This window comes from Leucoraja erinacea, chromosome 1 (genome assembly GCF_028641065.1).
Source record: "Leucoraja erinacea ecotype New England chromosome 1, Leri_hhj_1, whole genome shotgun sequence".
Lineage (NCBI taxonomy): Eukaryota > Metazoa > Chordata > Chondrichthyes > Rajiformes > Rajidae > Leucoraja > Leucoraja erinaceus.
In genome coordinates, this window is record NC_073377.1 from 17,866,463 (window position 1) to 17,882,146 (window position 15,684).

A 15,684-nucleotide genomic window follows, 5' to 3' on the forward strand; every position below is an offset into this window, starting at 1 on the left:
ATGTCATGAATCTTAGAAGTTATCTACCCAATAACTGTGGAGGCTCAGTCACCGAGTATATTAAACACAAAATGAGATTTTAATATTAAGGAAATCAAGGGATATGGATATCTTGCAGGATAGTGCAAAGCGATATGAGGTCAGCAATTATCTTATTGAATGGTGGAACAGACACGAGGGCAGAATAGCCTAAAAACTGTCTGTTTTTTTCATGCTTTACAATGTTAAAAATTGAATATAAATACAAGTCTTTGCTGTCAGAAGCCAGGTATCATATGCAAGATATTGTGGTAGGAGATGACAGCATGAAATAAATGAAACACTTTGTATAACCATGGTTCCATTAAAAGAGCTTAAGATTACAGCTCGGCATTTAATACTATCATCCCCTCCAAGCTGGTTACCAAACTCGCAGAACTGGGTCTCTGCGCATCCCTCTGCAATTGGATCCTCGACTTCCTTTCACAGACCACAGTCTGTTCGTATTGGTGGAAATGTGTCAGACTCGATAACAATCAGCATGGGAGCACCTCAAGGCTGCGTGCTCAGTCCCCTGCTGTACTCACTCTATATTTATGACTGCGTAGCCGGTCATAGTGCGAACTCCATCATCAAGTTCGCTGATGACACCCCTGTTGTGGGACGTATCACTGATGGGGATGAGTCAGAGTATAGAAGAGAGATCAAGCAACTGTTCATGTGGTGCCAGCGCAATAACCTGGCCCTCAACATCAGCAAAACCAAGGAACTGATTGTGGACTTTGGAAGGAGTAGGATGGGGACCCATAGTCCCGTTTATATCAACGGGTCGATGGTTGAAAGGGTCAAGAGCTGCAAATTCCTGGGCGTGCACATCTCTGAAGATCTTTCCTGGTCCGAGAACACTGATGCAATTATCAAGAAAGCACATCAGCACCTCCACTTCCTGAGAAGATTATGGAGAGTAGGTTTGTCAAGGAAGACTCTCTCTAACATCTACAGGTGTACAGTAGAGAGCATGCTGACCGGTTGCATCGTGGCTTGGTTCGGCAACTTGAGCGCCCTGGAGAGGAAAAGACTACAAAAAGTAGTAAACACTGCCCAGTCCATCATTGGCTCTGACCTTCCTTCCATTGAGGGGATCTATCGCAGTCGCTGCCTCAAAAAGGCTGGCAGTATCATCAAAGACCCACACCATCCTGGCCACACACTAATCTCCCTGCTACCTTCAGGTAGAAGGTACAGGAGCCTGAAGACTGCAACGACCAGGTTCAAGAATAGCTACTTCCCCACAGCCATCAGGCTATTAAACCAGGCTTGGACAAAACTCTGAACATTAATAACACGTCATCTGTTATTTGCACTTCATCAGTTTATTTATTCATGTGTGTATATATTTATATAATGGTATATGGACACACTGATCTGTTTTGTAGTCAATGCCTACTATGTTCTGTTGTGCTGAAGCAAAGCAAGAATTTCATTGTCCTATCAGGGACACATGACAATAAACTCACTTGAACTTGATTGTTAATCAAATGATTTTGTCCTATAAGGGAAAGGAGTGAAAGGTAATGAAAAGATGATATATATTATTTTGAAGTTTATTTTATAAGCATTACATTGAAAATATTGCACCTAAACTGGAAGAATTTGTGTTATCCCCCTTTCAAAATGAAACTATTTATTGAACCACCGGGTGGCTCCCGCATTGGCCGCCTCGCCAAGTCTGTCTTGTCCCTTCCTTCGTTGTTGTTTTTTAGTATGTTCAATTATGTTTTAGTGTTCTTTAGCTTGTTTTATGTGGGGGATGGGGAGGTTGGCGGAAACTTTTAAAATCTTTTACCTCGACGGAGATGCTTTTTTTTTTGGCGTATCATATCTCCGTCCGCACTACGACCTAACATTGAGCAGCTGGCGGCCTCTGCTGGAGACCGACTCAGGGAGCTCCAACTGCAGGAGCCTGCAGGACTTAACATCGTGGAGCTGGCTATCCTTGTCGGGGATCAACTTTGGAACTCCAACCACTGGAGCCTGCAGACTTAACATAGTACAGCTTGTGGTCTCTGGTTAGAGACCGGCTTCGGGAGCTACATGCCACAGGAGCTTCGACCACCCCGATCACGGGAGCTTTGATCACCCCGACGCGGGAGCTTCGATTGTCCTGAAGCGAGGGCTTTGGTCGCCGGCTGCAGGAGCTTCCATCGTCCCTCGACAACTGGGAATGGTTTGACCGCCCCGACCGCGGGAGAATAAAGAGGAAGAAGATTAGACTTTATTGCCTTCCATCACAGTGAGGAATATGGGGAATCCGCTGTGGTGGATGTTTATGTGAACTTTTATGTAGTTGTGTGTCTTGTTGCTTTTTTTTTAATGTATGGCTGTACGGTAATTCAAGTTTCACTGTACCTTAATTGGTACACGTGACAATAACTGACCTTTGAACCTTTGAATTGTTTTGAGCTTTATTCGCATAATATTATCTTTCAGAATTATTTACCAGTCATCCAGCAAATGCAATTTTGGAAAACTAATCTTAAAAGAATAAAGTAGTTTAACTTAAATGTGAAACATTGCATTAAACATCTGTAAATACCTATATAGTGACCATTTTCTGTTGCTATGCAAACAATGCTAAACATAAGGAGGATATTAGATCATGCTTCAAGTTCATTCTGCTCATCCATCAACTGTGGAAATTCCAAAGCTGGAAGTATCTAAATTTCAGAATGATCAGTCCTAAAAAAACATTTAAGTAATAGCTCATGACTTTTATTTGGAAGTTAGGGCTGACAGTTACATACTTTTTGAGTTGTGAAAGTGTTGATCTAGTTACCTTCCTTTCAATGAATTAATTCCACATGACTGACACAGTCAAAAATAAGACAATGCCAAGAGCTTCCACTCCAAGTTACACTGATCCACAGCAGCTTGTAACGTCATGTGACATGCCCCACAACTTTAAGCTGATGATCAGCATACAAATCACTAAGTATCCTTCCAGATGCTTCTATTTCATTGGTTAATTGTTGCCAAAGAGGACCTGTTTAACCAGTGTTTTGCCTAACAGGATTGGCAAATAAAATAGCAAATATAACACATAGCAAATGTTACCAAAATTACATATAATGAACCAGTTTTAATCCATAGATAAATTATGGCATAGCTTGGGTATTATTAATTAATTCAGTAATGTTGACATCTTTATTACCCTCTAATTACCCTCTAATCCAGGTAGCATTCTGGTAAAAGGTAGAAACAAGGAACCGCAGATGCTGGTTGAAAAATCTAGCATTCTGGTAAGCCTCCTCTGAGCCCTTTCCATAGCCTCCACATCCTTCCCGGATTGGGGTGACCAAACTACTCTAATTGTGGCTTAAGCAAAGTCCTATAAAGCTGCATCATGACTTCCTGACTCTTAAACTCAATGCTCCGACCAATGAGGGCAAGTATATCATATGTCTTCAAATAAATGAGACTGACAATTCATCCTCACATTTTAAGAAAAGCACATTGCACTGACCAGAGAGTGGGTAAATCTCAGATGGGTAAAGCTTGCATTTAAGAATAGTTTAACATTCAAAATATCTCTTTCATAATGTACAAGCTAGTATATCAATGCTGTGGGAATGGGAAGATGTGGCACAGTTAGTTTAAGTATTCTGCAGTTTCAGTCGCAAATGTTCTTACATAAGGTTCAATGTAAAATCTAGCTTCAAAAACATTCAGTAAACGACATGGTATTTAATGTTAATGGTTAAATACTTTAAAAAATAAATTCAGACAATAAATCAGCAGAATAATCGGCACCATTGCCAAGGATACCAAGCTTACTCATTATGGAAAAATGAATGGAATTGCAGAATAAATACTCCTCCCAAACCAAAATAATTGAAAAAAAATGAAATCCATCTCTGGTGATTGGTTATAAATGCTGATAAAGTAAGTCACTATAAATTCTTGTCCTCCCTAGCCACTATTTTTTCTATCCTACCACACCACAGAATAAGACTGTCTGCGTGATCCATCCCATGTCAAAATAAATATTCGATACTGACATTTTGTAAAAAAAATTTGAATCTGCAATTTGGCCACTGCTCGTGTTTAAGCTTTAACAACTAATAATCTTTGTGCATATCACTCACACACCATAAAACTTTAATAGAGATCCTTATGTTCCAACAAGACAAGGATATGTGGTTATAATAAAACAACATGCTGTAGACGTCCACGCGTTGTGTAAACACTCTGTTTAATAATTAACCGATACAGCCCGTCGGTTCCGCGCGCATCAAGTTAATATTTTACTACTACCGAGCCGTCGCTCGCGAGCATCGCGTTCCACTCCAACCACCAGTCCTTCCTATTCCAACTGCCGCCTTTGAATTCCAACCGCTTGATGGCCCGCCACACTGACCGCGTGATTGGTCAGCCCAGATCATGCCTGGTCCACACGAGAGTCCAGCCCAACCAACGACGGTTCGATACCAAAATGGCTCAGGCCGCCACAATGCAAGCTATTTCAAAAGGCACAGTAGATTTGTTTTATGATATTCAAATGACACAGTTCTAAAAACTGGCTTCCAAACCTACTTATTGTTTTTCACCAACACTCATTCTTCCATTCCCACCCTAGGCAAAATGCATAGTGGTCATTGCAGTACAGCGTTTTCATATGTGTAATTCATAGCTTCGTAAATCAAAGCGAGGAGCCCAAAACAGTCCGTGGTACCCGAGTGAAAATTCGCAAATCACAGAATTACTGCTTTCTTTTTTTCAGAATCTGGGCATTGCAGTCATTGCCCATTCTAATCACCCTTGTGGTGGTGGTGGTAAACCAAATTCTTAAATTGCTTCAGGCTTTCTGATGAAGATGCTCTCCCAAGCGCCTCTGGGTAGGATGTTCCACGATTTGACCCAGCAACAATGTATGACTGCAGACATACTTCCAAACCTTGATGGTATGTAACTATGAAGGAACTACTGAAGATGGCATCCCCAAATTCCTGATGCCTTTGTTGTTTTGAGTGGTAGAAGTGGCTGATTTGGGATATGTTGTCAGAGTGGCCTAAATAAGTGGCTCGAGCGAATTGCTAGACGTTACTGCCAATATGAATATTGCTGAGGTGCTAATCAAATGCATTACTTTGAACTGGATGGTGTTGAGTATTACTGGAGTTGCACTCATCCGTGTAAGCGGAGAAGATTCCATCACATTCCTGATTAGTGCCATGCAGTTAGTGGATAAGCATTAAGGTCTTAGGCAATTAGTCACTTGTCTCAGAATGCTTCACCTCTGATTTGGTCTTGAAGCCATTGCATTTATATGATTGTTTCTGCTGAATTATAGCCAATTCAAACACACATGCAAAAGAAAGTCAGAGTGCTATTTACCCACCCCAAAATGTTAAAAATGGGAAACTCCACTGTGAAACATTCTCTGCCAGAAGTAGAAACAAGGAAGTTTAACAAAGTTAACAAAAAGAGACACAAAGCACAGGTGTAACTCAGCAGGTCAGGCAGTATCTCTGGAGAACTTCTCTGTCAGAAGCTTGACTCTAATTGAGTGATCAAGAACTTCAAGCAAATCATGAGCTAAACTCGCTTTTGAAATCATGAAGCAATGGATAGTGTAGAAAAAGTGCAAAGAAAGAGGACTGAAGAGGAGACATGAAAGCAAGAGAGAAAGAAACAAAAATGAAATTAAAGCTAATACAAATCAGGTTGAGTGAGTGGGCAGATGCAGTATAATATAGATAACTTAGAAACATATAAAATAGGTGCAGGAGTAGGCCTTTCGGCCCTTCGAGCCTGCACCGCCATTCAATATGATCATGGCTGATCATCCAACTCAGTGTCCTGTACCTGCCTTCTCTCCATACCCCCTGATACCTTTAGCCACAAGGGCCACATCTAACTCCCTCTTAAATATAGCCAATGAACTGGCCTCAACTACCTTCTGTGGCAGAGAATTCCAGAGATTCACCACTCTCTGTGTGAAAAATGTTTTTCTCATCTCGGTCCTAAAAGATTTCCCCCTTATCCTTAAACTGTAACCCCTTGTTCTGGACTTCCCCAACATCGGGAACAATCTTCCTGCATCTAGCCTGTCCAACCCCTTAAGAATTTTGTAAGTTTCTATAAGATCCCCCCCTCAATCTTCTAAATTCTAGCGAGTACAAGCCGAGTCTATCCAGTCTTTCTTCATAAGACAGTCCTGACATCCCAGGAATCAGTCTGGTGAACCTTCTCTGCACGCCCTCTATGGCAAGAATGTCTTTCCTCAGATTAGGAGACCAAAACTGTACATAATACTCCAGGTGTGGTCTCACCAAGACCCTGTACAACTGCAGTAGAACCTCCCTGCTCCTATACTCAAATCCTTTTGCTATAAATGCTAACATACCATTCGCTTTCTTCACTGCATGCTGCACCTGCATGCCTACTTTCAATGAGGTTATCCACTTTGGCAGCAAAAATAAGGGGGCAGATTATTATCTCAACGGGGTTAGGTTAGGTAAGTGGGAGGTACAGCGATACCTGGGTGTCCTTGTACACCGGTCACTGAAAGTTGGCGTGCAGGTACAGCAGGTCGTGAAGAAAACTAATGGAATGTTGGCCTTCATAACAAGAGGATTTCAGTATAGGAATGGAGAGCTTCTTCTTCAGTTCTATAGGGCTCTAGGTGAGACCACACCTGGAGTATTGTGTACAGTTTTGGTCTCCTAATTTGAGGAAGGACATCGTTGTGATTGAGGCAGTGCAGCGTAGGTTTACGAGATTGATCCCTGGGATGGCGGGACTGTCATATGAGGAAAGATTGAAAAGACTAGGCTTGTATTCACTGCAGTTTAGAAGGAAAAGGGGGATCTTATAGAAACATATAAAATTATAAAAGGACTGGACAAGCTAGATGCAGGAAAAATGTTCCCAATGTTGGGTGAGTCGAGAACCAGGGGCCACAGTCTTAGAATAAAGGGGAGGTCATTTAAGACTGCGGTGAGAAAAACTTTTTCACCCAGAGAGTTGTGAATTTATGGAATTCCCTGTCGCAGAGGGCAGTGGAGGCCAAATCACTGGATGGATTTAAGAGAGAATTAGATAGAGCTCTAGGGGCTAGTGGAGTCAAGGGATATATGGGGAGAAGACAGGCACGGATTATAGATAGGGGACGATCAGCCATGACCACAATGAATGGCGGTGCTGGCTTGAAGGGCCGAATGGCCTCCTCCTGCACCTATTTTGTATGTTTATCACAAAATAAGTATTTTAGATATGCCATTTATTGTCACTATACATGTACAGTGAAACTGAAAGCTGCTCGTACTCAGTGCATACATACAATTTAGCACAAAAAACAAGAAACAGAAAAAACAAAAAACAGAAGGGATATGGTGGGGGGAATAGGTGCACAAATGCTGCGGCGCTACATACATATATACATATATACAGATGGAAGTCCGTGTTGGGCGGTGTAGTCAGTGCATGTGTGAATTTGAATTTATAGTAGTTATAATTCTCGGAAAGCAACTATTCCTGAGTCTGTTTGTCCGGGATTTGATGCACCTATAGCGCCTTCCAGAGGGCAGCAGGTCGAACAGTCCAAACGCAGGATGGGAGCTGTCTTTGATGATCTTCTTTGCCCTGCTAAGGCAGCGGGAGGTGTAGATGTCCATCAGGGAGGGGAGAGGGCAGCCAATGATCCTCTGCGCTGTCCTGGTTACCCTCTGAAGCCTCTCCCTGTCTGCCATGGTGCAGCTGCCATAACATGCTGTAATGCAGTATGTCAGCAGGCTCTCGATGGACGAGCGGTAGAAGGTCAGCAGCAGGTTAGAGTCCAGGTTGTGCTTCCTGAGGACCCTCAGGAAGTGCAGCCGCTGCTGAGCCTTCTTGATGACCGCTGTCGTGTTGTCCGTCCAGGAGATGTCAGCAGCGATATGGACACCGAGAAACCGGAAGGTGTTGACCCTCTCCACACACTCGCCGTTGATGTGTAGGGGGGCTAAGTCGGTGCTGTGCCTCCTGAAGTTGACAATGAGCTCTTCAGGAGGCACAGCACCGACTTGACCCTCTCCACACACTCGCCGTTGAGCACCAGGTTGTCAACTTCAGGACTTCCTCTCTGCTAGGCTGCCTCGTCTCCCTTTGACAACCTGGTGCTCTTTTGTTTTCCTGGTGTTCAGAGCCAGATTGTCAGAGTGTCACTGAGCTCCAGGTTGTCAGCTTCAGGACTTCCTCTCTGTAGGCTGCCTCGTCTCCCTTTGAAATAAGTCCGACCACAGTAGTGTCGTCAGCAAATTTGACGATGCGGTTGTTGTTGTGGGCCGGACTACAGTCGTAGGTGTAGAGACAGTATAAGAGGGGGCTTAGCACACAGCCCTGTGGGGAACCGGCAGAGGAGGTGGGGGCCGAGTCTCATAGTCTGGGGGGGCCGGTTGGTGAGGAAATCCTTTATCCAGGCACATGTGACAGTGGGGAGGCCGAGAGTGACCAGTTTACCAATGAGAATGTCCGGACTGATTGTATTAACGGCTAAACTAAAATCCACAAAGAGCATCCGGACGTAGCTCTGCCCCTGCTCCAGATGGATCAGCACAGAGTGGAGAGCTACGGTAATGGCGTCTCTTTAAGGCGAATTGGTGGGGGTCGAGTCTGGTGGTAGATAGTCCTTGATGTTGGAGGACCAACCTCTCGAAGCACTTCGTGATTACCGGAGTGAGGGCCACAGGACGGTAGTCATTAAGGCTGGTGATGGTACAGGGACGATTGTCGCTGATTTTATCGTGGCGGATTTTAGGCAGGACGGAATAATTGCCTGGGCCAGTGAGAGGTTGAAAATTCTGGGGAAGATGGCAGTGAGCTGGTGGGCGCACGCTTTGAGCACCTTACCAGGGACTCCATCTGGGCCAGTAGCCTTCTTGGGGGTCACACCGTCTGACATCGTGTTCCCTGACAGTGAGTGGAGTATTATTAGCAGGTGAGTGCTGCTGTTGTGATGTTTCAAAGCGGGGAGGAAGAAGCAATTTAGCTTTTCTGCCAGCGGCGCACTCAGGTCTTCTGACTTTGTGGCACAGCCTCTGTAGTTGGTAATGTCTTGTATGCCCCGCCATACCTCCCGTGTATTATTGCTGGACAAGTGGGACTCTAGGACCAAATCACTGCCTTGGCTTTTTTAATACCACTTTTGGATCGGCTCGAGCAGCCCTGTACAGAGCTCTGTCACCTGATGAAAGGCAGCATCGCGGGCTCTGAGGAGTGTGCGGACCTGGCTGGACATCCAGGGTTATGGGGGGAAAACCCGTATGTTTTTGTCTACAGGCACGGCATTATTGATATAGTCCAGGACGATCTGTGATGATCCTGGTGTTCGAAATGAGTTTTGTCTGTGTAAAGCGTGCTGTAGCTTGAAGGGCCGAATGGCCTCCTCCTGCACCTATTTTGTATGTTTATCACAAAATAAGTATTTTGTCAGTAATTTACAGGTCCAGCATCACTCCGTTAGCTCAGCCAAATTTTAATTTTCATGCATCAACATGGCATTTAAATATTGGCAGGATATTCAGGCGTTCACGGTCAAAGTAGAAGCCAATCTCAAACACATACAAGTGGACACCAGCAGGGGTCATTGGGTGGCAGCAAAGAATGGAGTCCATCATTTTATTTCCATACAATTTCTGTCAGCATTAAGATCAATTGTGATGTCTCAACCACACTTTGTCAGTTAGTTATTTCACACCATTATCAAGGATCACACACAGTACCATAAATACATTAATATTATAATATGGTCAATCATCTTTAGCAGCATAGAACAATTAAGAATTTGAGACAATTTGTTTATTAATAATGCTGTGCTCAATGAAAATAGACTCCTTTTACTTAAAAATTGTATGACCATCATCACAAGCAGATAAAACGGTGGCACAAATAAGGTTTACATAGTCTTCTTAATTGAGGTCGATTTAATGGATGTGCCTGAAGAATCCAAAGTTTTATTGCAACCAGGAGACACCAGGAACTGCAGATGCTGGTTTACAAAAACCCGTCCCAAAACAGCACCTATCCATGTCCTCCGGAGATGCTGCCTGACCTGCTGAATTACTTTCAGCATTTTATGTTATTATTAGACCAAGTGGGACCCGTTGGGCTCCGTTCCCCCAGCCCAATATTCCACCATTCACCCATTCCGCCAACGTAACGCGTTTGCCCAACGCAATATTCCACCACTCAACCATAGCCTCCAATTACGCAGGTGAGGCTCATTTCATCATCCTCAAAATTCCCTCCCCCTCCTCTTCACACTTCTCTCCCCTCACCTCCCCTTCCCCCTTCACCTCTCCCTCCCTCTCCTTTCCCATACCCTCAGTCACTTCTTCCCATCCTCAGTAACCCCTCTCCCCTCCCTGATCCGTTGGGCCTCGTTTCACCAATGCAATATTCCACCACTCACCCATTTCCCCAACGCAATCCGTTCCCCCAACGCAATCAATCCTTCCCACGTGGGGGGAGGGACGACAAAATTCTCACTCTCTCCTTACTCCCCTTGAAGCTGCTGATCCCAGTGTCTCTCTGTCACATCTCCCTCCCTCTCCTTTTCCCTACCCCCAGTCACTCCCTCCCTCACCTCTCCCCTTTCGCACTCCCCCTCTAAAAACAATGGTTAAATAACATTTCTTCTCCTCCCATCCCCCACTCCGTCAACTCTCACAGCTTGTGTATTGGCAGCAGAGATCACATTGCGATGTAATTGTCGTTGTCGGAATCTTCATGGCAGCTTGTGTAAATGAGATTCCATTGTGATTGGACGACTGTGAGATACCATTGTGACCAAAGATCTTAGAGCAGAGCAAGATGGGTTACTCTCACGCAAACGTGTAGTATGCTCATGGGCAGATTCATGGGTGATTATAGGACCCATTTTAGCAACCAGCCCCCGCCATCTTGTTCCGCCATCTTGCTCCGCCATCTTGCTCCGCCATCTTGCTTCCGGCCAAAGATCTGATCTTTGTTTCCGCAGCGGGGAGAGGGAGTATGCAGCCCGGGGCAGCGGGAGAGGGAGTGTGCGGCCCGATGCAGCGGGAGAGGGAGTGTGGGGCCCGGGGCAGCGGGAGTGTGTGCGGCCCGGGGCAGCGGGAGAGGGAGTGTGCGGGGGGCCGGGAGAGGGAGGGTGGGGCCCGGGGCAGCGGGGAGAGGGAGTGTGCAGCCCGGGGAAGGGGAGTGGGAGTGTGGGGCCCGGGGCAGCGGGAGAGGGAGTGTGCGGCCCGGGGCAGCGGGAGAGGGAGTGTGCGGCCCGGGGCAGCGGGAGAGGGAGTGTGGGGCCCGGGGCAGCGGGGAGAGGGAGTGTGCAGCCCGGGGAGTGGCAGCGGGGAGAGGGAGTGTGGGGCCCGGGGAGAAGGAGTGAGCGGCCCGGGGCAGCGGGGTGAGGGGGTGGGTGGCCCGGGGGGAGCGGGGTGCGCGAGCGCGGGGCGGCGGGGGGTGGGGGCGTGTGGCCCGGGGAGAGTGGGTGCGCAGCCCGGGGCAGCGGGGGGAGGGAGTGAGCGGCCCGGGGAGAGGGGGTGAGCGGCCCGGGGAGAGGGGGTGCACGGCCCGGGGCAGCGGGGAGAGGGGCATAGGAGGGGGGAAGACATTGTAATGTGGGGGCAGGCGAGGGAGTGTCGGGGGGGGAGAGTTGAGGGGTGGGATAAGGCCTAATGTGTGTGAAGTTGCGGGGAGGTTTACAATGTTTCTTATTTAATGTCCCTTGTCTAGTCTGAAATAAAGTTCATCATTGGATCAGAAGCAATATAATTGTGTGTGTTATATGATTATATATATTTATATCACATTCACGTATGTGTGTTTATAAACATTTTATTCTTTAACAAGAATTAACAGAATTATGAATCTAACCCTATATCACACACAAAAACTTCCCCCGCAATGTCAATTACCCTGCGAGTCGGGTCGGGTCGGGTAGGTTCCGGTTACTACAAAATCAACTCAAACACTGCTTGTGAGCCATTTAAAAAGAAATGATTTAAAAAACATTAAAAAAGACAATTACCAGAGTCAAATTTTATTCTTGACAAGAAGTATGAACTGACAGAATTATGAATCTAACCCTATATCACACACACACAAACTGTTGCCCCGCAAAATTGATTACACTGCGAGTTGGGTCGGGTCAGGTAGGCTCCGGTTACTAAAATGGGCGGTGAAAAATGCCCAGGATCCCCTCCGTAGCGTACTACACGTCAGCCCATTGTATTTCGCAGGAGTGGCCTATCTTGCTCTGCTCTAAGATCTTTGATTGTGACATCATCATTGGATGGTGCTAGAAAAGTCTCCCACTCACAGGCAGTTACTATTTTAAAACGTTGGCTTTTTTTAAACTTTAAATATCAATCACTTGTGAAATATAACATCAAATGTGAAGAAACTTGATACTAACGGCCACGGGAAAAAGCCGAGTAAGATTCTGCAAAAACGTTATTGTATACCGTTTTGGAGTAGTTCCATGTGATGACAGACAGACAAACAAGACAAGACTTTTAATAGTATAGAAAGATTAGATAGATATAACCATCTGCATAGTGGATTAAGGACATTAAAGTATCCTGCAGATAGTGGCAAGAACATTGAATAGATGACAATAATGTCAATGAATATCAAAGAGTCATACAGCACGGACACAGGCTCTTCAGCACCAACTTGCCATTTACCTAGCTAACGTCTAGCACCATCTACTGCAAACATTATATACAAAAATAAGGAGCCTATCCAACTGAGATGAGTATGAGGAAGTTTACTGCAGATTTATTGCAAAAATATCTGGCATTTTGTGATTAAAAATAAAATGCATGAAAAAATGAATTGCTTTCTCAAGCAATGCAGTGCTACCTTTCCGCAAATAGTTTAAAAATGTTTAAAGAGTGCTGTTTAAATTGTGATCCAGTGCCCTCCCAAATGCTTAGCACCTTGTGTTTTGATGAACCAACATCTGCGGTTCCTTGTGCCTGACCAAATTAAGTGATCTGGTGATGCATTTTATATTTAGATTTTTTGCATCCTTATTTTTCTGGCCTCCCTTTATGCTTTTTGTAGTAATCATAAGGTCAAAGGTCTTTGTTATCAAGTTAATGGCCACACAAGTGTTGCTTTGCTTCATTGGAATATAACTGACTGGAATATTCTAAAAAGCTGATAACTTTAACCAGTCTCCTTTAGATATTCCTGATCTATTATTTTCATAATTTTCTGTTTTAATTCAGATTTCCAGTATCCATGATATTTTATTTTTATATTGTTTTTCCTAGATTAAGCACGTCTCTATCTCATCTTAAAACAATGATCTCACTTCCTATCATTGTTCTGATCTTCACAAGACTGTCTTTGATTGCACTACGGACTTAGGATTTTGCACTATTATGTATACCTGGTATCGTGGATAATTAATTGTATTTTTGATTATTATATATTTATCTGTGTGTTAGTGCATTTGCAGGCCTGTTGGGCCTATTGCATTTGCAAGCTGCAGCAAGTAAGAATTGCATTGCAAGAAGGAATGGGATGATCCAGAGATGCTGTCTGTCCCGCTGAGTTATTCCAGCATTTGTGTCTGTCCCGCTGAGTTATCTCAGCATTTTGTGTCGATTTAAACCAGCATCTGCAGTTCTTTCCTTTGCATTGCTCTGTTGAGAGTACACGTGACAATTAAACACTCTTGACTTTCTTTATGGTTGTCGCTAAAATTGAATTTTTTCAGGCACAATAACATGGTCCAAACAAAATCTGGGATAGATTCGTAGGCAAGTCCTCACTTCAAAATTGTTTTTTAAAACCTAGAATATAATTTGGCCTTTTTATTTGCAATCCTGAATATTCCTAGTTCAGGCACCAAAAAAAAGGAATGGTTTCCACCATTTTAAGAATGTGCCCTTCTGGATACATGGTTATTTTGCTCAATTTCCTCTAATAGATTAATATTGGTTTCAAGATCAGAGTGGAAAATTTACCGCTCACACTGACACAATTCTTTTAAGCTAGATCTTAGAAGTTAATTTAAAAAGTTTGAATAAAAATTACATACCATTGTCCTTGCATTAAATAATTGTATATTACACTCTCCCGAATGATCTCTTTCTGGAATAGTTGGTACGACAGTAGAACTAAAAGTGTGGTCACAGATTCAAGTAGAATGCTATATGTAATATCTCTGCAAGCAAAAACAAAACAAGTTTAAATCAGCAGAAGTTTGTTGTAAGTAAATTTACATTAACCATCAAAACCCATTAAAGGAAAAACAGATAGCTCAATTTCACTTTTCAACTGATAAGGGATTGATTGTATTATTTAGAGCAAGACAACTGGTATATTTTCACACAGCAATGTTTATCAAATCCAGCAGCAAGAGGAATGTAATTGACATTAACCATGCAAGAAAAATTGGAAATAGATTGTAGTCGAGGTCGCTTATGTAATTATCGGGGTGAAGATTGCAACCCTCACATGGTCCGCCCTGTTTCGACGAACGCAATCAACCCGGCAAGCACAATCAAATAAGATCAATTAGAACAAGTTGTCCTACAACTTTAGGCTGTGCACGCCATACGCAAGAAGAAGATGTAATTATCACTGGATTACAGCGTTATAGTCATTGCCTATGAGATGCATCCTGGGAGAATAGACTACCTTTCTTAGTTTAATTAACAACCAAAATGTTACCTTTATCCATCATATCACACATTTCATTCTGATCCAATTCAGGGTTTACTTCGTCAATATCCTTATTTCAATATCCAATAACATAAGATTCAGATATGAATGCAGTTGTTTGATCTTCCACATACACTTATCGCACTCTTCTCTTATTTTCTCGATTGGTTTTTCATTAAACTTCTTGTAATTCTCATAACATTTCAATTTTATTCATTTATGTATGATTTCCAATGATTATTGACAGTTTCCTTCAATAATAGAATACATGTATACACTATATTTGCCACCAGTTTCCTGAAAAAGAGTGGATTGTTAATATCACCAAGGATAGGAGAAAGTGGAGAAGATTAGGGAATTGCAAAGATCTGACTGACATAAAAAACACAAAGTGCTGGAGTAACTCAGTAATCTCTGAAGAATATGGATAGGCAACATTTCGGATTTGGACCTTTCTTCACACTAGAGCCATACTGTGTGGAAACAGGCCCTTCGGCCCAACTTGCCCACACCGACCAACATGTCCCAGCTACATTAGTCCCACCTGCAAGCATTTGGTCCATATCTCTCCAAACCTGTCCTATCCATGTGCCTGTCTAACTGCTTCTTAAATGTTGGGATAATCCCTCCCTGAACTAGCTCTTCTGACAGCTTGTTCCATACATCCACCACCCTTTGTATGAAAAGGGTGCACATCTTAAAACTTTGCCTCTTTCATCATAAAGCTATGACTTAAAATTAGTTCTACTCCTCTTTCCAAAATCTACTGCAAAATCTCCTCAAGACATGCCTATTTTTAAGAACTTCCCCATCTCTCTCCAATGAGTCTGAATGAGGGACATGACCCGAAACATTGTCTTTCTTGGATCTCCAGAGATGCTGCCACATCTGCGGGGTTACTCCAACACTTTGTGCCTTTTTTTGTGAACCTTTATCTGTAGTTCATTGTGTCTCAGCCTTTGACATGATCAGTATAGAATATCGTTCAATCTATCAGCACATATAGCACAT

At 43.7% G+C, this 15,684-nt stretch overlaps 1 protein-coding gene across 1 annotated transcript in view; it reads right to left on the reverse strand.

Moving 5' to 3' along the window:
• Positions 1-15,684, reverse strand: part of dym (dymeclin) — a 304,411-nt gene that overhangs the window by 212,276 nt on the left and 76,451 nt on the right. The window contains 1 exon segment of the mRNA XM_055659199.1: positions 14,048-14,173. Coding sequence (XP_055515174.1) covers positions 14,048-14,173 — 126 coding nt within the window.